This window comes from Triticum aestivum, chromosome 2B (genome assembly GCF_018294505.1).
Source record: "Triticum aestivum cultivar Chinese Spring chromosome 2B, IWGSC CS RefSeq v2.1, whole genome shotgun sequence".
NCBI lineage: Eukaryota > Viridiplantae > Streptophyta > Magnoliopsida > Poales > Poaceae > Triticum > Triticum aestivum.
This window is the reverse complement of record NC_057798.1, coordinates 804,946,370-804,968,735: the sequence shown is the minus strand read 5'-3', so window position 1 is coordinate 804,968,735 and position 22,366 is coordinate 804,946,370. Positions and strand designations below refer to the sequence as shown.

At 42.3% G+C, this 22,366-nt stretch overlaps 2 protein-coding genes across 2 annotated transcripts; both read left to right on the top strand.

Annotated features, from left to right (window-relative positions):
- The first annotated feature begins 565 nt into the window (after nucleotides 1-565).
- On the top strand, nucleotides 566-3,641 carry LOC123042935 (uncharacterized). Its single transcript, XM_044465282.1, has 6 exons — nucleotides 566-721; nucleotides 984-1,067; nucleotides 1,997-2,158; nucleotides 2,238-2,291; nucleotides 2,443-2,589; nucleotides 3,250-3,641. The coding sequence occupies exons 1-6, from the start codon at nucleotides 608-610 to the stop codon at nucleotides 3,619-3,621; spliced, it is 933 nt and encodes a 310-aa protein (XP_044321217.1). The 5' UTR covers nucleotides 566-607; the 3' UTR covers nucleotides 3,622-3,641.
- Nucleotides 3,642-18,378: 14,737 nt separating this feature from the next.
- LOC123042934 ((R)-mandelonitrile beta-glucosyltransferase) lies at nucleotides 18,379-21,903 on the top strand. The gene is made up of 3 exons (XM_044465281.1): nucleotides 18,379-18,933; nucleotides 19,038-19,097; nucleotides 20,413-21,903. Exons 1-3 carry the CDS (start codon nucleotides 18,402-18,404, stop codon nucleotides 21,315-21,317), a joined length of 1,497 nt encoding a protein of 498 aa, XP_044321216.1. The 5' UTR covers nucleotides 18,379-18,401; the 3' UTR covers nucleotides 21,318-21,903.
- The last annotated feature ends 463 nt before the right edge of the window (nucleotides 21,904-22,366 follow it).

Sequence of the window (22,366 nt, the reverse complement as noted above, 5' to 3'; positions counted from 1 at the left end):
AAGTGCTGCATCATGACACATTTGGTGGAGCTCTCCACTTGAGATGACATTGGTACAGATGGCATGACCTCTCGAACATTTGGGTTGGTTCAGGCAACCCTTGTGATGAATATTGTATGGTTCTTTTCTATTCCCTCACCACCACTACTGTTGGTAATGGAGAAAGCAATCCGTTTGGGGATGCCCCGTGGTTGAATGGTATAGGAAGCCTAAATAGCTTGTATTTCCATATAAAAAAGTAGATAGTCATGCATCCATTCTTTGGATGTAACTCCAGTCCATTATTGATAAATATTGATGTATAAATGGATGTATATCCACATGAAAAGATAGGTACCAAGCAATCATTAATTGTATGTAAAACAAGTCCATAGTAAATGAACATTGATTGAATAATTAATTTATATCCATATTCCGAAAGAATGGTGCACTGGATGCCTACTTGTTAAATGTTGAGTGAATCATTAATACGATGCCATTTAAAGCTTTCCAAAATAAGAACGGGGCTCACCTCTATATAAGTTGTGTTCTCCAAACAATATACAAGTTCATAAGGAAACACATAGTTACGTGCTTCATCGGAAGGAACACAACTCCTATATTACAAATGGGTGGTGATTATGTTCCCATATTGGTCTTACTGTGTTTTTTGTTTAGACCTTGCTACCCCACTTTGGTTGAATCAATAAACATGGATGGAAATCTACAGAAGAATGAGAAGGTAAGAAACATCTTACTTTACATTTTTACACATGCAATTCTTTGTGGGGTGGTTTATGCATTTATCCAATTCTTGCATCTATCTCAGTAGTTAATCTTGACAATTACTATTGGTTGCAATCATTAGTAATGACTCTACATTGCTTATGTTCCCAACTAAAAGTTTAGGACACCACAAGTAGAAACTAATACTTATATCTTTCGGAGACTTTGTATGTCAATTATATATGCTGACTAACCATGCCCTAACATTTCCAATGCAGAACACCACTCATTTAAGTCCTAAACACTTCCAATTTCCGTGGAGAGCTGATTTCACGGATGAGGGGAGCAATATTATTTCTCATGTACACTTTCTCACTCTTTCTTTTCCCCTCTATGGACATATCATTATCTACTTTTTCATGTGTTAGATTTCAGATGTTTGTTGGTTTCTTTCTGACCATTGACCATCATAAAAATCATAATGTATGCCATGATGGCGTGCGATAAATATAAAAGGAAAATTCAAAGGTAGTTCTCAACATAAGCATCACAACTTTAAATCATAGAGAAGAAACAATAGAAATCCACATTCATTAATGATCCACCTAAAGCATAGTTTGTCAAGGTTAATTATGGTCGGTGGTCAGAGAGACAAGCTGGTACATAATTGACAACCTAAAAAGGCATACACCTAAATGAACTAGGCTTGAAGGCCTACATATAGGGCACAAAAGTGATGAGCATTGTAAACAAGACATGCTACCAAAACACCAAAGACAAATAGATTAAGAAAGGAACAAAGCCATACTCTATTTGAGACTTATCCTCACATGCCAACACTCTACTAGAAATATGCTTCACACCTATCACACAAGTATATATAGATAGAGAGAGAGGGAGATGGATAGAGAGAAAGAGTCAAATTTGGTTTTACCACTGCTATGTGGAGGATAGAAGATTTGTTCAACCCAAGCACCTGAGCAACACCATCGACAAAATCATATGACTTATAGCAATGCATGCATGACCACAAAAGGTCTAATTGCATAGGAATGACACCACACCCCGTGGAGAAATCTAGATCCATTATGACATACACGCCACAAGGCCAATGAAAATCTAGATTGTCTCTAAAGGATCATGAAAAAAAAATCCCAATTGTATATGTCTGGTAGGACCATAGGAGAACCTCGTATCACGGCCAAGGAGGCAAAGCCTGACTTGTTTATTATGTCGTGCTCCATAGTCTTTCTATTTATTCACTAATTTAAGGTATAATTTCTGTCACAAGTATGCAATGTGGCACACCATGCCAGGACAATTCTATGGCCTTCGAGCTGAAATGAGTATATGGGCTTCACCAAACATTGAAAATTCTCAAGAATCTGGAGCATCCATACAGATCTATTGTCAAGATGGAGGACACTACAGCTTAATTCAAGCCGGCTTCCACGTACAAACATATCACCTATCCTAGTAACCTCCAATTCTTTTGAATGAACTACTATTTCGTAATAAGGTTTTCCTTGCAGATTTCACCCTCTTTGTACCATAACAGAGATATTCGCTTCTTTACATATTGGGCCGTAAGTGTAATCAATGTCATTGAAACAACTTATATATTATTATTGTTTGTATATAGTCTAGATGTATTTTGTAATAGTTTGAGACATTATCAGACCAAGTATTAGTCTCTTTACATAGACAATAATGCATGTTCCCTTTTTTATTACATAGAAGGACTCGAGATCAAAGGGGTGCTACAACTTACAATGCAGAGGATTTGTTCCTGCAAGTGGAGCTAAGCTAGTGCCGGGACAAGCCATTGCTCCTCCATCAATTTACGGCATACAAGATCACTACATCAGGCTTAGCCTCAACAAGGTGCAACATACTTCCTAGTCAACAAGATCACTATATAAGCTTATACATTTTCTACTATTTCTCGCGCGTTGCTGCAGGAATCTTGTCGAACGAAATGCATAAATAGATGTTATATAACATTTTCATTACAGTTAACAGAATGCCTTGTTTCTAACAAAAAAAATGTGAAACATGAATTACATATGTATTTTCAGAGTGGCCAACACATATAACACTAGTGAAAACCCAAACATTTATGCAAAAAATGGCAAACTATGAGGGACATGCATGACTTGCTGATTTGGCAGGGATGCAAGGGTTCGAAAAATAAATACTATGAAAAATATAACTTTTGCCTATCACACATGACTTTCTAATGTGGCATGGTTGCACCTATACAGTAAAAGTAGCGCAAATAAACTTAGAACTACTACACATGACTTGCTAATGTGGCAGTGGCAACATGAATAGGAAATATAGGGTGGCTTGCAACTATTTAAGAATGCAAAATTAAAATTAAGAAAGAAAGATTTCAGTGCTATGGTATTATATTATAAAAATATGGAACTTTAGGTTCTGGGAAACTATATGTCACCCAAGATTTTTGCTAACTAAAACTTGCTTATACTCTTCTTGTGCATGAAACTTTCATCGATTTCATCGGTCCCTCATTGACTACAGGATCCAAATTCTGGAGATTGGGTGGTGTACCGTCATGATTTAGAAACACCGTCATTCTTGGGACATTTTCCAAAGGAGCTTTGCCTTGAAACACCACGTATACAAGCATTGACCGGATTCGTGAATTACTTAAAGAATGCACATGGTCCACCGATGGGTAGTGGACACTTCCCCGATTATAATGAGAAGAAATCTGCCTACTTCAATCATGTTAAGAAATACAACTCAAAGGGTCAAGCTTTTGACCCCCGTTACACTGGGATGGTCAAGTTAGTTGATAGGAAAGATTGTTATGATGCAAATGATTTATTTCTTGAATTTAAGAAGGGTTATACGTTCAACTATGGTGGACCAGGTGGTTGTGTTGGTTGAAAGCAAAAGTTGTATTGTAATTTGGACTGAATAAATAGAAAATTATGAATTTGTCAAACTGTAACATGGTAAGGATGGTAACCATCATGTCTCTAGTTTATTAATGGTTTGTTTTTGCCGCCCACTTAAGTCATTCCCATCACGAGGATTTGTGACGTGTGCGAGAACACAATAGTAAGTTAAATCACTAAAATACCATATGACTGAACCTCTCTGGGCCCAATGGGCAATGGAACCTAAGTAAAAACCCAAAGAATAAATGTGCATATTATCCGTATGATGAACTAGGAATCTACATGGGATAAGTGGGATGCTGCCAAATGTTGAACACCAACTCAGTGCAAACTCCCCCCCCCCCCAATGACAAACATACCAATATGGATGCCACCGTGTCAGGGAGATACAAGGACAAGGGTCTTTAAGTCGGGCTATGTACCACTTTCGGGTTGCTATAAGGTGTGAGTCTATGGAACTTTGGGCCATGGTTGATTGCTTGGTTCGCCTACTTGGGCGATTTTAGAGTGATGGCGTTGTTTTGGTCATGTCATTATAAAGGATGTAATGGTCGTGCCGTTTCTGCCATTGTGCTTTGTTAGTATGAACACTTGCCATTATAAACACATGGACACACAGCTTACCCCTATGAGCACCACTAAGAGACTGGGCTAACAATTTTAAGATTGATGAAGTCATCACAGGCTTCTTGTAGTCGATGAAAACATCATTTCACTTAATGAACGACATCGTTGGAAAAGGCTAAAATAAATCCAGAAAAATGCGAGAGCTCGCGCCAGCTCTAAAACTTAATCATCTTTGGACGACTAGAAAGCACAAAAAACCCGAGCATTTCACGCTCTCAGGTAGCTAGGCTTAGTTTGCGCGGTGGCTTTGGTGATAGACTTCATGCGAAGCTCCGTGAATGGTTGATGTTTGGTACGTACAACCACACGCATGTATTTGTGTATGTATGTGGTTTGTATACACATGATTAGTACATCAAGGCACGTGCGCCACATGGAGTCGTGCCGTCCTCGCCTATTTTCCTGTCTCCTCGTCTTATCTATTTACTCCCTCTCTTAACAAATATAAGAGTGTTTAGATCACTAAAATAGTGATAAAATAATCTTATATTTCTTTGCAAACTGAAACCTGTTAGGTATTCCAATCATTTGGGCCAAAAGATCCATTGAAATACCAGCTTGTGGTTGATAAAATAAGGAAAGGTTACGATGGTGCCTACGAAAAATTGGAAAATTGTATTCCCCATCCCTTTACGGGGAACACTTCACGTTTGGTATGAAACACGCACCCCCTTTTTGGCCAAAAAAATTATTTACAATTGTTTCTACTCCCTCTATCCCATAATATAAGAATGTGCTCTTATATAAACATTTTCTAAACTAGATGATACCCTGCTGGGTGCTGCGGGAATTGGTTGATAAAAATTTGGGCTCATAAGTAGAGCCAAAATTAAAACTACGTACAACTTATTATATTTGATTATGTATAATTGTAAAAGTATTTATTGAATATAAGTAGAATAATTGAGTGGGAAATATTTTCCCATGCATGGTTGAATGTTGTGCTGACTCTTTCCTATGCAGGATTGCATGTTGAGGTGGACCTTATCACATTCATGGTTGTATGATGAGGATGCTTGCATGTTAAGATAAATAAGGTAGTTGAGAGGACTCTCTTAGGTATGTAGGGTTCGTGGTTTTTTTTCTTCTAAAAATTCATATATTTTACAAATGTGTGTACTTTTTTCAGATTCATGATTTTTTAAAATTTGGGATTTATATAAATTATTTATCATTTTTTAGAACTGTGAACTGTTTTGTAAATTGGGAAATATTTTTAAAAATTTAAATAGTTTTTAGAAGTCATCAAAACTTTTGAAATTTTCATGATCGTTTTTAATAATTAACAAATATTTTTTTAATTTGTGAATATTTTTCTTAAAATTCAAGAACATTTCTATAAAATTCATGACCATATTAAGAATTCCTGGGTATTTTTCTGATTTAATGAATTTTTTAAATTCATTTCATTTTTTAGCATGTTAGAAATCTTCAAACTCGGAATCTTTTTCAATATAGTGAACTCTTGAAAAAAAATCATTTTTTAAATGCATAAATATTAAAAGAAAACAATGTTTTTTTACAGTTGTAAAAAACTATTTCTAAATGCATGCCTATTAAATTCTGAATTAATGAATAGTACTTTAAATGTCTTTCCTAAGTTGTCAAAAAGAATGTTTTTAAGATGAAGTGAATACGTAGTGGACGACGGCTGTCCCAGCGAGCAAGTTAACACATACGTACATGTAAGGCTAGCCATAGTGGGGATAATATAAGTAGTATCATGCACTTGGGACTCGCAAACATGCTTATGTGGCAGACAATTAAAGAAAAGAGATGGTCATAGTAACATAGATAGATACCATAACATAATAAATATGATGCTACTATGTGTCATACATGGCAATAAATAAGACTATCTATGATACTAATCTATGATACTATACACTATGGATGTAGTATCATACACTAGTATCATATGCATGATACTAGTATATGATAGTCCCCACTATGACCAGCCTAATGTACACAACGAGCGGTCATTTTTTTTATACATAAAGTCAACTTTTTAGGGGTAGTCTAACGATTCATTGCTCAATCACATTGTGAGGGGAGTTTGGAGCTAGAGATGGCTTCCATTAATAACATTATGCAATTTCGAGCCATTTTGGCCAATAGGGGAGAATCTCTTCTTGGATCACCTTTTTTTGCTTTTGATAAACTTGCTCGCAATTGACAAAAAGGCTCGAAATTGCATTAATGATGGGCCGTTCTATACAGTGGCCATTCATATCATATTGGCCAGATGAACCATTGGATGGAACTCAGCTCCTATTATGCGCCTTAAGCACCGATTACAACACAAATTGCTAATCGGCGCACGCACTACTATGCATTGTGTCTGAAAATGGGCCGGCACCTGCAAGAATTTTTTCACTGTTTTTTTCAGGAATCATTTCCAATGATTTGTACTGTGTTTTTCTGGGTGGTTTTCTTATGGTATTCCCTAGCATGGGTTATTGCCGATTTTATCATTTTTATTTTTTTGCTTTTATTTTTTTTTCCTTTCTTTTGTTGGTTATCAGTTTATTTTTCTTTATCTTTTGGTTTTAGATTTATTTTTCTTTCTTTTCACATTTTTAAGACGTGATTTTTTTCATTATTTTCTTTTTCCAAAATTTTATGTAGATTTTTTTTCCAACTCCGTGAACTTGTCCCAAATTCCAGAACTTTATTTGAATTACGATTTTTGTCGTCTTTGTGAACTTTTTTTAGATCCGTGAAGTTTTTTCATTTTTGTGAATTTTTTAATTCTGAACTTTTCGAAGTCATGAACTTTTATGAAATCTGTGAACTTTAGTTTTGAAAACTGGGAAGTCGTTCCATTCATGAATTTTTCAATATCGATTAACTTTTTTCACATCCACATACTTTTTAAAAATTAGTGAAATTTTTTGAAAACCATTCACTTTTTTAATAAATTTGTGAACTACTTACATTTTTGTGACATTTTTCAAATCCGTGAAAGTTTTTGAATTCACGAGTTTTTTTTGCAGATTTTTAGCAAAAACCAATTAGAGGCTTGATTCTCAAAAGAAAACCGACCAGAAACTCGAAACTATTCCTACTCGCCATGTGGCTTTATCAATTTGAGTTTAAAAATAGGAAAAAGGGTGTCAAAAGTTCTATCATAGCAATGGCTTTTATGTTTGAAGGCTAACCAAGGCATCCGTCACTCTCCCCCCAAAGAAGAAAAAAGATGCCATCGCCGTCGAGGATTGCGGGCTTCGAGCGAAGGGGAAGCTAGCGTGAAAGGTGATAACAATAATAATAATCTGTCATCCAAAAATTCAGAATTGGTTGTGAGGATTTTATTCCATGCATCATTTTTCTTTTGAGAAAGGAACAGGGGCAAGATTTTTCTTGCTAGGTAATTTCTTAGAATTTTGTTGTGTTGTTGATTCCTTTTCCTAGGTGTTGTGCTTTTGCCGCTTTGCCGCCTATTGACTCCTAGGCATCTTGTCTCTAGCTCTGCTCCCTATCGGTAGTCAAATCAATACTTTGTCTTTGCCTGTCTCTGTCTATTCCTTCAACACTGATGGACTCGGAGTGTCACACCCCCTTTTGTAAGAAGCAAGACCTAAAGCGAGGAGATAGAATCAAAAGAATGATCTCCTGGCGTATCCGCAATCATATCACACGATCAGTAATTGTTCGTTGCATGAATGACTCGCGGTTTGAGCAGAGGGTATCAGACCAAATAGGTGAGGAAAGTCTCCACCGGCTCTCTCATGATGATGCCGATTTAGGAAGCTGGCGAACGAAGTGCTTGCGCAAAGAAGCGAATAAGTCAAAATGGAGACAAGGAAAGGTGGAGAGGCGAAACTCAACAAAAAAGGAAAAGGGAACTCGACAAACTATCATGAGCAGAGCGATGAAATTCCTTCTGATTGGGTCCTTGAGGAAAGAGGCAGAAGGTATTATGAAATAGAATCAGATCTTTGACGATCCAGCACTAGCTAGCAAGTGTATTGACTCAAGACTTTGATGACTCCCTAGTTCCTCCCCTCATGTTCTCCTGATTCCACATCCTTCCGCTGAAGCTAAACTAGTATAAGTTGATGGTGAGCATAATAGAGGCGGTTTTATTGTAAAAAAAAAAGCAACCGGCTTTCGGGTGAAAAATTACTTATAGAAGCACTTGAGCGTGGTTTCGGCCTATAGCCGGAGGAAATGTATTTCAAAATCAACCTGATTTTGGTTGACCGGTCAACTGAAAGTCAACTGTCGACATGTCAACCATCGACCGTTGACTGACAAACCAAACCCGCCCTGATGAAGCGACTGCATGGTGCGTGTGAATGGACCGACCCATGGCTGCGGGTTAATGGCGCCAAAACTCCTAACCGGAGCGGAAGGCACTGATTAGGAGTTCTCCGGATAGAATACAACCGAAAATAAATAGAAGGATAAGAAAAAAGGATTTTTTTCCCTAAGGCGCTCCAATGCTGAAGCTGAACGGGCTGCCACACGTCCTGCTGAAGCCGAACGGGCTGCCTCGCGTACTCGCCTATTAATTTCCCCATCTCTGCGGCTCCTCTTTTTTTTTCCGATAAAAGACGTTTTTATAATCTCAAAATATAGCATCAAGTGATACAACGCATTTAGAATATCACCCGGCCTCTGCATAACTAGAATGCACACAACCAAACATCAAAAATCTGACAAGAAAAAAATGACAATTCGGCAACAGTAGAGTCCTATAGACCGACACTATGCCTATGTCGAAACGGTTGGTGGACCGATGCGGAGATTATGCTGCCACCCATATTGGGTAAAAAACTCCATAACCACCTGCTCCAATCGCGTACACACCGCCTTGAATAGCGGTTGGTACTCTGCGGCTCCTCCTTCCTCTGTCCCCCCAAAATCCCCCTCGACAACGGCGACGGCGATCGTGGACGGCGCAGTCGTGCGTGCCGGTCGATCTCCTTCGATCGCGCCGGGCATCTGCCAGCGCCGTTGCCATTTCCCACGACACGTATCTCCGAAGAAGTCGAAAGTCCAGATCAGAACTCGCACATATCGAAGCAGGGTAATATAGACAGACAAATCGCTTTCTTGCTTCTTCGATCTGGTTTATTGGCTGCTTCGTGTGCGTCCATGAACAGGACTTATTCATGAGTTGAGGACTGGCGCTGAACGATGACCAGTCCAATCTAATGGATTTCCATCTTTATTATGCAGCCAAGCAAACTGGTGCACCTAACTCTGTTCTGAGGTAACTGCCTATGTTTTATTATTATTCATACGATTGCATGCTTAGATTTTTTTTCACTACCCAACAACTCAAAATGCGCATTTTGGTTTTATCGTACTTGGTTTCCTCTCTTGATTATTCATGTTAGCAATTTCTTTCAGATGATGCGCTACGTATATTCTTCTGCTTTGTCACCCATGAAGATATTAGGGACCATTTATTGGATCATTGGTTTCATTTTTTCCAACCTGTTGGCGAGGGATTAATCCATGATAGGATCGGTCTAAAACATCTCAAGTGCAAGGTAACACGAAAATTTGTTTGATCTTGCCATTAGGCAAGGAAATGTGCAAACTTGTATGTATGCCCGACCTCACTATTAGGATATGTTTTACACCCTACATGTGGGCATTCCTTCTGCCCTATGTTTGTATACGTCATTGGTGCTACTTGTGCAAACATATTTCTAACACCACATCCCAAGAAGTATATGATGGAGCCCATCTGGAATATCTGTTACGTGGGCTGAGATAGTGTCAAGACTGAAGTACGACAGAGAAGTAACTTCAATACTCCTGAAGTAGTGTTTAGTGTTGAAAAGATTGGACATGGATGATATACAAATAACTGAACACTTTCACCCTAAAAAAAATTAACACTTTCAGTATTCAAAATTAACTTGGCCAACATTATGGAGTACGAAAATAATAATATTAATTTTTACATAAGAAAAGGGAGAATCAGCTAATAAAGCCAACAGAAAACAATACTCATTCTCGGGCTGCAAGAATACAGAGTGTTCGACTTGGAAGTTTTCCTTGGGTACGAGTAGGAGGCAGTGGCAGCGGCGAAAGTGATTTGCCAGAGGAGAAGACCTCCTTAGAGACGCCGTGCTTCCCAAAGATCATGTCAGCCTCTTTCTTCATGCACAGCAAGATGAACCGCTTGGCGGTAGCGGCACGATGATTCGATGGAGTGGCAGAAGGTGGTGCCCCGCCATGAATGGAGTCAACAGGACGGGTTGAGCAGGTGCTGTCAGTCTTTCGAAAAAATCAATGACAATTTTGCTTGTGTGTTGCCTATGTTTCCTCTCATGGAGAAGGATTATGAGCGGAATGAAAATGATTGTTGGCTTCATGATGCAATAAGGTAATTTTTTGATTTGATGACTATGGAGTTTTTTAGATGCTTAGCCAATAAAAATATTATGAAGAAAATAGCCTTCATATAGGAGTCTGTTCTGCCAATGGAGGAGGCTTTGCTTAGCGCTAACTTAATCTCTGGCACTCGTTAAAAAGGGGACAAAAAAGGGATGGGTTGCCTGGCAACCGACACCTAGACTGAGCGCCCCCATTGTTGATGCCCTATTGGATGATCAAAGCCATATGTGTTTTTCTTTTGACATCATATCATAAGCCCTTTTGTTAGTTATGATATCCGCTTGTTTGGATAAGTAGTCGGAGATATCACAAACATTGACATATTGTATACATGTACTGTTTGTTTGGTTTTCTGGAAAAACAAATTTTTGTTATACTTTCTATTCAAAGATAACAAGTATATAAGGTGTCAATGTTTGATGATATATTCAGCTACCTATTCAAACAAATCATAACTTACAAAGGCTTATGATATGTTGTCAAAAGAGAAAAGAAAGCTTATGATCATCGTAAGACATCTACAATGGTGCGCTTTGCCCAGGCGCCGAGCTGTGATTCCTGGCCGTTTTGTCCCAATCCTGCCCGATACCAAGTTTTGGCATGCCTTAATGCCAAAGCATGTCCTTCGTCAACCTTTTCCTTTTCTTCTTTGTTATATTTGTGTCGAATATACTATGTACGCAAGGGGTTACCTGGACTTGGAGTTGTAATTGGTGTGGTTAGGTACGAGTTGGGTAGGAGTCGGACACTTGTATCCTAGGCCTTTTATATACGGAGGGGCACCACACGTTGTAACCCATGACGACTTGATAGCAACAGGTACGCGGGGGAGCCGGCGGCGTGTGCTGGCACCCGGGCGGCCGGTGTTGCGGTATCTTGGGGAGGAGCGCCCGTAGTCATGCCCCGGGGATGTAGCCATATCGGTGAATTTCGTTAACAAATATTGTGCCTCGGTGTGTCGTCTATGATCTTGCATTAGCGTTTTATTCTAACATTCTTGTTGGCCTTTTTAACATGATCTAGAGATATTCTTTACGTAGAAAATTAAGTAAGTTGTGTTTAAACAAATGTTGATGTGTTAGGGGAAGACAGTCATCCGCCACTTCCTTGATTAATATTTTATATATTTTTAAGCATCTAAAGAAGTTCCATTAGTCACCAAATCAAAAAAATAAAATATTTTGACAGCATTGGCAAGCCAACAATAGTTTTCAATTCCCTTGTATTCCTTCTTTATGAGAGGAAACACACAGGGCACACATAAGCACAACTGCTATAACTTCCTTTGAAGATACCGACAACGCCTGGTCACCCTGTCTCGTTGACTCCACCACGGGCCGGGCGACACCATCTTCCACTTCATTGGATCATCTTGTTATCGCCATCGAGCGGTTCGCCTCCTTGCGCATGAAGAAAGAGGTCAATGTGATCCACAAGAAGCATGACGTCCCTTGGGAGGCCGTCTCGTGTGCTAATCAATTTCACTGTCGTTGCCACTGCCACCTACTTCTACTTGTACCCAAGGTAATCGTCCAAGTCGAACAGACTACATTCTCGTAATTTGGCAGGGATTTTTGTGTTATGTTGCTTTTTTGTCGATCCTCTGTTTTCATTTGTGAGTTAATTTTACTTATCCTTGGGTCATACTGAAAGTACTATGTTATTTGTACGTCATAGATGTACCATATTTTTGACGCTCGACTCTACTTCAGAAGGATATCACAAATTAGTGGCTCTGAGCCCCAATCTCAAAAAATGGCAATGGAGCATGGTCAACCTCGTCAGGTTCATCTGGCCATGGATGGGTGCTCGTATTAATGTGCCTATCGAATAGAAGAACAGGTGCCACATGGGAGAACAAGGAAACCATTTCTGGGATCAGCTCTTGCTATTTTGCGCACTCAAGGTTATTCATTTGTGGGACAAACACGGCAGCCATACCGGGGGTGCCATTGTTGAGTACCCAAAAGGGGTTCTTTGAAAATTACTTTGAGACAATGATGTGGCAAAAGGCACCAGAAGTGGCAGGAGTACCACGGGCCAGAGAGATGTTTGGTTGGGTTGCAAGAGCCAATGATTACATAGCTTGCAAGCCTATTTGTACCTGGCTGCGTAACTACACTGATCCTAAAACCATTGTTGATATTCAGAATGAAGAAGCACATAAAAATTCCGAACTTGAAGCAAGTTTGATAGGGATGTGCAAGAGCTTGATATAAAGGTTGCTATGATGGAGAAAGTGAAGGCCGGTGAAATTTTGCTGATGATTGTGGAAGAACATCATGTTTGAGTCTCGATATATTGTTTCTCGCGATCTTTGAAAAATATATATTTATCTATACAGGTGTCTTAATTATTGTATATAATGTAGTATGGAAAGGGAGAGAAAACTCACCGAAATTAAGGATCTTTTGTTACAAGTAAGCTTTTTAGAGCTGAAACAACTACATGGCGAATAGGAAGGAATGGAGATTATGCCATGTGAGGATGTTTTGCAGATTATTCTCTGGATTAATTTTGTCAATGCCATGCTCATGGTTATTCTATGGATTAATTCTATCGAAAAATTGCTAATATTCTCAACAGATATGTACTCCTTTTTTAGGAACTCGGTTCTCCGAGCTGACTTGTAGGTAGCACCGTTAACTGATAATTGCCTTTTTTTTCCTGGTTCTTTCCCCAAAGCACTGCATTGGGGATCCAATTGCTAATTTCGTGTTCCTACCATCCAATCAATTCACCTTGCTTACGTACATACGTCGCAGTGAAAAAAAAACTTCTTCTTTTCTCAAGACGGTGCCACCTACTCTTCCTCTCCCTCCCGTCGTCTCAACTCACGTCAACAGCAGCCGCCATAGACACCACGACCGCCCCTGACCTAACCGACGCCGCCCGGTCGGCGATGACAAGGGGGTGAGCACCTCGTTGCCGCAAGTTATGTTATGGCACGTCATACGAGCTAGACCAAAGAGCTGTCATCCCGCCATTGATTAGTGCATTCAGCCGGTCATGGAGAGAGGAAGAAGGCTATCTCCGCTCCGGCAAGCACTCAGCAGCAGGCCCATTATATTCAATGAGAGGCCTAAGGGTTCATTCGGATACCTTGATCTATTGAGGCGTGTGGTCTCCGTGCAACTTCAGGGAAGCATGAAAGTTGTGGTACAGGCCTACTCATCATCGGGATAATGTGTAGGACTGCCCCATAGCCATATGCTCAGACAAAATATGAGACGATAATGTCGACAAGATGGGCTCAACTCCGAGTCATTGGGAACTCCTCGGATGTTGAGAACAAGGTTCCCTTGGAGTTTTAGGCATGTCTACTTCATGGCACGAGACCAAGCCTTAGTATGGTGGTACAGCGGGAGGGTTACAATGTAACATACTAATTTGTTTTAAATCTTCTATGCAAAAATGACGACTAACTTTTATTTTGCTTTTCTAGCACTAAAAATTTTTATATTGCATATTTAAATGGCCTAAACATGAATTAATACCAACTTGGATATGATAATAGGTAAAGATCGAGCATTTACCCGGCACTTCGACTGGTAACACCCCTGGCCAATGGCCTTATTCATCCAAGCATCTGAGCTTCTTCTTGTCGCTGAATTCTTGGTGGGCCTTTTGGGGCCCGTGGTAGACCTGTTTATGATATGTATTCATGGTGAAGTATCATATTTACAGTGGAGATGAATATATGACCACCCAGAGTTTAATCTATGTTCTAGATGGGAATGGCTATGCCTAGACTCACAACACACCATGAGACGAGGAGTGGGCGGAGAGAATGAGATGAAGGCACGAGAGAACCTCATCTTCGTGCATGGCCTGGAGGTAGGACCTCCGGTGAGCGTTGTCGGCAAGACCACCCGAAGAGGGGCTGGAGGCAAGCCATCGAAGGTTGCGGGATAGGCTGGTCGTCGTGGGAGGCGTAAACTACATGGGCGATGACGAGAGGGAGGGAGGTTATAGAGAGGTGGACGTCCGGGCAGGAGTGGTTGCAGATGAAGGCAGGTGGGCGCCTGGGTTGGCATGACCGGCAATGAGGGTAAACCTAGGCAAATGTCAGGCCGGGTCAAGTTTCGTGTCGGGCTTGTATAAGCCAGACCTTCCGTTCTCAATCCCAATCCCGGTCTGAAGCCCGAAATACACTCTTTTCTCAAGGCCAAGCTGACCCAAAATCATGGGAGCCCCTATTCCGCGCGTGGCGCACTGGCAATCGGCCACGTGCACACCCTCACCCCCCCCCCCCCCACCCCCACCCCACTTGTCTGCGCACCATTTTAGGCCGGCCCATGTGGGGGGCGACGTGCCTCTTTTTCGAGATTTCAAATAAAATCTGGTTTTCAAAAAGCGTTCCAGATTCAAAAAAAATGTTCACCGAATTCAAAAGAAAATTCTTGAATTAAGAAAATATGTTCGTGATTTCAAACGAATGAACATTTTTTTAATCTTGATGAACAATTTTTTATGAGCATTTTTCAATAATGATGAACATTAGTTGGTATTCGAAGAACAAATTTTGAGTCCGATGAATTTTTTTGAACTTGATGAACGAATTTTGTATTTTAGAACATTTTTTTGAAAAAATTGATGAACAAGTTTTGAATTCGGTAAACAAAATTTGAATTTGATGAACATTTTTTAAAAATCAATGAACAAATTTCCTATTTGATGCACATGTTTTAAATTCGATGAACAAATTTTGTATTTGATGAACATTTTTCAATCCAATGAACAAAAAATAAATCTGATGAGCATTTTTTGAATTCGATGAACAAAAAAATATTCACGGATTTGAAAAGAAAATTCGCAAAAAAGGGTGAAAAAGTAAAGAAGAAAAGGAGAAATGAGAAAAGCAAACAGAAAAGAAAAGGGGACAAAAGACCAGTTCAGTGTGAGTTCTAGAACCTTCAAAAGACCTGATTGGAATAAAGCCGAAAGAATGGACCGTCCCATACAAAAAACCAGCGCCTGGGGGGGTACACGTTACCTGCTAGCGCGCGCGGTACGCGCCAAATAGGAATCCCCCAAAATCATGCCTGAAGCCCGGCCGAAATGCTGCTTGCAATGTTCATATGTGCAAGTCCGGCCCCAAAAACCAAAATGGAGAAACCCAAACTACCTTCCGGGCTGCAAAACGAGGCCCGAGCCCGGACTGAATGGCAAGCCCAACCTGACATGGCCGGGTAATCGGGTCGGGCTGCCGGAGCTCAGGCCTAGGCGAGGTCTCGTGAATGTTTTTCTGAGTGACCTCCTGAAATTGCATACTGAATCATGCAGCTCTGATTAAGGTGCATTCAGACGGACACCGGCATGGCATGCGACGGAACCAAGATGGCTGGTCTCGCTAACATCAGGATTCCATGCGAGTACCCTGGCTTTATGTTCAGCTTGAATAGGTTGTGCGATTGGACCGTGACGTCAGAGTTAATATGATGTCGTCTGACCGTGAGTTCAAGCGCTGAGTCAAAGTATATACAGTGTCTTTGCGTCTGAATTTTGTGTAGACAGTTGATGTTTTAACCCACCGCGCGCTACCGTCGTGACTCCCCGCCCACCCCAGGCAGCACTGAAGCGTAGGCAGCAAAGGCAGGATGATGCAGTGACTGCAGTGCATGCATGCGGACACCGGCAGGCCTGAGGCCAAACCAAAGCTCTGTCGACGGGCAGCAAACAGTGGGCCTCTGTCGGCCGTGGGCCTCCGCCTAGGCCCACGACTTCGTGCCCGACGGCCTATATAAGAAGGCTCTGCCCAGTTGAGTGACCTAGTTCGGTTCACTCACTCACTCTCGCGTAACCTAGCCGTCATCTACTGTTCCTTGCTCTGTGCTGCCTCCAGCGACCCCATCCCGACGACCGCGTGCACGGTTGGTCGGGAGAGCAGGTGCCTCCGAAACCCTGCCGTTCGAGATCCTGTCCAGGAGAACGGCAATTAGGTTTTGGGGGAGCATCTCGGCATGACTGCTCCCGATCTGTCCCCAACTTCGTCAACCTCTGCTTCCACTACTTCCCCTGCATCAACACCATGGCTGACGACGCCGCCGCTAAGAAGAAGGCCACGGACGAAGCCGAGGCTGCTGCTGCTACCGCCGCGTTGGCCTGGCCAACCGGAGGGTATGATCTGTTCATCCCTCATCTATTCATGTTTGTGCTAGCCGTATATGTGCCGCTCATAGATGGTTTGCTTCTATGTTCTGTGCGTGCTAGTATGCTTAGGAATCGGTATGAGGTGCATACCGTATTTGCCATGCTTACTGTCTACTCGTGGATTAGTCTAATTGGAAAAGTGTTAATATTTCCAACTGGTATTGGGTAGAAATTACGACAAGAATGGACCACAACCCATAGAAAATGGATGACCTCATCAGGGGCGTTATCCATCCAAATACTCGGAGAAGAAAACCTATCTAACCTTGCTAGTTCATGAGCTACTCGATTACGTTCCCTATTACAATGATCATAAATGACATGGAAAAAACCTAATGACATGAAATAACAGTCATCTATAATGGATGAAGCGACTGAAGAAGAGTAGTCTTGGCTCAACGCATTCACCACCTCCATGCTATCCGAATTCAATTCAATCTTACTGCATCCGACGGTATTAGTAAGATTAAAACCAAACCTCACTGCAATTGCTTCTGCTGTGAACGAGTCGAAGCAAAGTTCATCTTTTCATTAGCAGCCGCTATAAATTCCCCCCTATGGTCCCGGATAACTACTCCAAATGTTGTTGCGAGTGTGTCACTATCAAATCCCGCATCAACGTTTAATTACACGTAATTATACTTTGGTTTCAGCCAAGAATCTGAACAGGCGTGAGCCTTCGGGCTATAAGAGATGGTATAATTTGCTACTAAGCCTCTCACTGACATATTGATGACATGCACTTTGAGTTTCTTCGTCATGTGTCAATCTTCGCATTTCATACCATAAATACCAAGCCATCGTTCCATCGTTTCTCTGAACTTCGGCAAACCCAACACTTGAATTTGTTGTTCGGGAAGGCATAGAAGATGTGCCAACACAAGCTCACCTGCCTTGTCAACTTTCAGTGCCTGTTTGATAACAAGCTCAAGACGAGGACGAGCGTTGCCATGCACGGTCCCGGGGAAAATTTCAGGTGATAACGGGTTAGTATGGGAGTCTCTGGACTCGCGCAAAATTACGAGGCTTCTTGCCGAGTTTTCTGCAGTTTTACGTGAGCTCATCCCACGATCCATCGGCCCACGTCTTGCTGATATTTTCCATGGTCCCGTCCACCCACAACAACAATAATTCATGAAGCCACCGACAGCAGACAGGCGGATATTAAATTGGAGACAGACTGGTCCAACAACCTGTGAGCACGCGGAGACGTTTACGCCATGTTAGGGCATGTACAATGGTTGATAAGACGGTTTTATCTTAAGTCTTGCATGTATTTTGGTATGACAAAAAGATATGTCTACAATGAATTATATTTTAGCCTTATCTTCAATAACTTGTCATTCCTTAAAACATGGTGAGACAAATTATGCTAAGAGATCATCTCTTGTCTTCTCTTAAATAAGAGAAGACAAGCCTTTTCTTATGAGTTCTCTCTCCTTCACCTCATCATTTATCCTACATGGCACTCCTAAGATAACACCATTGTACATATGCCCTTATATAGTACCAACACGTCAGGAGGTCATGGAGCACAGCCGCACACGACCGTTCCCACGCAAAACACGGCTTGTGGGTGAGAGAGCTAACTGAAGCAACAAGGTGAAGCAAGCTCGCTAGGAAGCCATGGAGATAGGGTCGTTGCCTCCGGGTGAGAGGCCGCACGCCGTGATGATGCCCTACCCGGCGCAGGGTCACGTCACGCCGATGCTGACGCTGGCCAAGCTGCTCCACACCAGGGGCTTCCACGTCACCTTCGTCAACAACGAGTTCAACCACCTCCGCCTGCTACGCTCGCAGCAGTCCGCGGACACGCTAGGCCTACCGGCGTTCCGGTTCGCCACCATCGCCGACGGCCTTCCACCGTCCGACCTTGAGGCCTCGCGGGACACTCCGGCGCTCAAGTACTCAATCATGACCACCTGCCTTCCCAGGTTCAAGGAGCTGGTCGTCAAGCTCAACGAGGAGGCTGAAACCTCCGGCGGCGCCCTCCCGCCTGTAACCTGCGTGGTGGCTGATAGCTGCACGAGTTTCGCCCTTGGCGCCGCGAGAGAGCTCGGCCTCCCCTGCGCCACCTTCTGGACCGCCAGTGCCTGTGGTTTCATGGGCTACTGCCACTACAAGGAGCTGCTTAACCGTGGGCTCTTCCCTCTCAAAGGTATGCATGTCTCTCTCTCGCTATAGTCTATGCACACACAAAAAAAAATTAGATTGAACGCAACATTCATACTCTAATTATTAACGGATTTGTTGTTGGTGCAGAAGAGGCTCAGTTGAGCAATGGATACTTGGACACGACGATCGACTGGATACCAGCGATGCCCAAGGACCAGGGCCGGCCCTGAGGGGGGGCAGGGGGGGCGGCCGCCCCGGGCCCCCAAAATCGAGGGGCCCCTACCCAGGTATACAGCTAGGCTATGGCCCAACATATTTTCCGTGATAAAAGAAAAAAATTATGAGCTGGACGTCTGGGCCTGAGAGCCTCACGCAGCGAGGCACAGAGCTAATGTCGATTAGTTTCCTACTAGGTTACGTGCACGTAGAAGAAAAGAAAGGCCTGATTGATCCGTTCCGATTCTTTCCAGGTTAGTATACGTGCATGTCGAAAAAATAGGAACTGATTGATCCTTCCATCCTATCCCATCACGCCGTCTTCACGCGCGATCCTCAAATTTCTAGCGGCCGCCGACGCTTGTGCCATCACGACTACGCGTGCGGTGCTCCTTTTTCCCTATTCTCTTAAATCTAATTTCCTTGCTAATTCAGATTGTCCGTCAATTTCAGTTCTCCGGCGTCCATCGCAACCCCGCTGTGCTCTCCGTCCATCAACGATCCGACCTTCCGAGGTATGCCTTATATTCATATTGCGGTTCCTAGTCTCCTAGATGAATAGATCTTCAACAATAGTCAATTGATGCAATTTGTTTTCTTCAATATTGTGTCTTATCATGATAGGAAAGTATCCATCTGGTAGTGATAAAAGGAAAATGAAGAAAGCTGCGGATGATTTGGTACAATCACAGATCGTAAATATTCATCAGTTTTTGAGTAATACAGGTGCTTCCACTATTTCAATAAACCGAAATGATGAGTTGGGGATAGTTGTCATAGAGAAAGGGCAATCAACATCTTGTGGCTCAGAATGTGATGAACAAGAAGAAAATACACCAACATCTTGTGGCTCCGAGAATGTAGGTAATTCATTTGATGCATAGGCATAGTCAGCTAGTGTTGATGAATAACCAGTTTATACTGTTGATATTGATCAATTTACGATCCAAGAAATTTTGATAATCTTGGTAATAAAGCAAGAGCCATTTTAGTTGAGAAACGGCTTATGAGACAAGATAGAAAAGAAAAGAAATACCATCTACACGATTTGAGAGAAACATTGACTCAAAGAGAGTTTAAATGGTTTGGCAACATTATGCATCAAGAAGAAATTATTAGATAGATACCGACATCACCACCATCATAAGTGACTTCGAATCGAGAAATGGTAGAAGAAAATTTCAAGGTAATATATATGTATTTCATATATATGTAAATCATTTTTGATTGTTACAATGTCTATATATATTAAGGGCCCCAAGTTTTAGTCTCGCCCCGGGCCCCCAAAATCACAGGACCGGCCCTGCCAAGGACCTGCGGTTGCGTGACCTCCCGAGCTACTGGCGCACCATGGACCCTGATGACATCATGTTCAATTTCTTCATCCACGAGATACCGGCCATGTCGCAGGCGTCAGGAGTGGTCATCAACACCTGGGACGAGCTCGACGCACCCCTGCTCGATGCCATGTCCAAGCTCCTGCCGCCCGTCTACACAGTGGGGCCGCTCCATCTGACGGCTCGCAACAACGTGCCAAAGGAGAGCCCTGTCACCGGCATCGGGTCCAACCTGTTGAAGGAGCAGGACGCTGCCCTCCGGTGGCTCGACGGCCGGCCGCCGCGCTCCGTGGTGCACGTCAATTTTGGGAGCACCACGGTGATGTCAAAGGATCATATGCTGGAATTCGCGTGGGGGCTGGCCAACACCGGCTATGCCTTCCTGTGGAACGTGCGGCCTGGCCTCGTCAAGGACGGCATGGTCGCACTTCCGCCAGACTTCTATGCAGCGATGGAGGGGCGGAGCATGCTGTCGACGTGGTGTCCGCAGCAGGAGGTGCTAGAGCACGAGGCCGTAGGGGTGTTCCTCACGCACTGCGGGTGGAACTCGTCGCTCGAGGGCATCTGCGGTGGCGTGCCGATGGTGTGCTGGCCATTTTTCTCGGAGCAGCTGACCAACTGCCGTTACAAGTGCACGGAGTGGGGCATCGGGATGGAGATTGGGGATGACGTGAGGAGGACTGAGGTGGAGGCTGTGTTACGGGAGGCCATGGAGGGGAAGAAGGGGCGAGAGATGCGTCGACGCGTGCTGGAGCTCCGGGAGAGCGCTGTGGCCTCCGCGAGGCGTGATGGAAGGTCCATGCGCAATGTTGATAGCCTCATCCAAGAGGTGCTGCTGGCTTCAAACATGCCAATTAAGCTGGTGAATAAATGATTGATTTGGAGAGTCTGAAGCGTTAATTTTAGCTCGCAAAATTATCTTATACTAGTAAGATGCCCGTGCGTTACACAAAACATCAAGATGCATTTGTATGAGTAGTTTATTTTGTGCGAGAAAATGATGAAACGAGGGAAGGCCCTTATTTGTAAATATGGAGAGGGGTGTGGGTATCTTTTACAAAATTGTCATAGTTTGCTTTCTATCCGTGAGATATAAATCGGACGATCTATATTGCAGGATGGCAGACACACCATCATCACCAACTCCGTTTTTTATAACATTTTTTATAAGAGTAGAGATTATACTCCAGGACGGAGGGAGAGGGAGTAAGAAGTAGTAACCAATCCATTTCCATTTTAGAGTTACATAAGTATTCGAAAGTTACAGATTGCTACAGACTGTTCTGTTTTTGACAGATTCTGTTTTTCGTGTGTTGTTTGCTTATTTTGATGAATCTATGAGTAGTATCGGGGGGTATGAACCATAAGGAAGTTGGAATACAGTAGGTTTAACAACAATATAAACAGAGAATGAGTTCATTACAGTACCTTAAAAAGGTGGTTTATTTTTTTATACTAACGGAGCTCATGAGAGTTTCTATTGAAGTTTTGTGTTATGTAGTTTTCAAGTTTTTGGGTAAAGATTTGATGGATTTTGGAATAAGGAGTGGCAAGAGCCTAAACTTGGGGATGCTCAAGGCACCCCAAGGTAATTCAAGGACAACCAAAAGCCTAGGCTTGGGGATGCCCGGGAAGGCATCCCCTCTTTTGTCTTCATCTATTGGTAACTTTACTTGTCGCTATATTTTTATTCACCATATGATATGTGTTTTGCTTGGAGCGTCTTGTATGATTTGAGTCTTTGCTTTTTAGTTTACCACAATCATCCTTGCTATACACACCTTTCGAAAGAGATACACATGAATCGGAATTTATTAGAATACTCTATGTGCTTCACTTATATCTTTTGAGCTAGACAATATTGCTCTAGTGCTTCGCTTATATCTTTTTAGAGCACAGTGGTGGTTTTATTTTATAGAAATT

Coding starts and splice junctions, on each gene's coding strand:
- LOC123042935 (XM_044465282.1), top strand. CDS start 608: ATGGGTGGTGATTATGTTCCCATATTGGTCTTACTGTGTTTTTTGTTT. Junction 1,068..1,996: donor GGAGCAATATTATTTCTCAT/GTACACTTTCTC, acceptor TTCTGTCACAAG/TATGCAATGTGGCACACCAT. Junction 2,159..2,237: donor TAATTCAAGCCGGCTTCCAC/GTACAAACATAT, acceptor TTTTCCTTGCAG/ATTTCACCCTCTTTGTACCA.
- LOC123042934 (XM_044465281.1), top strand. CDS start 18,402: ATGGAGATAGGGTCGTTGCCTCCGGGTGAGAGGCCGCACGCCGTGATG. Junction 18,934..19,037: donor TGGGCTCTTCCCTCTCAAAG/GTATGCATGTCT, acceptor TTGTTGGTGCAG/AAGAGGCTCAGTTGAGCAAT. Junction 19,098..20,412: donor CGACTGGATACCAGCGATGC/CCAAGGACCAGG, acceptor GGACCGGCCCTG/CCAAGGACCTGCGGTTGCGT.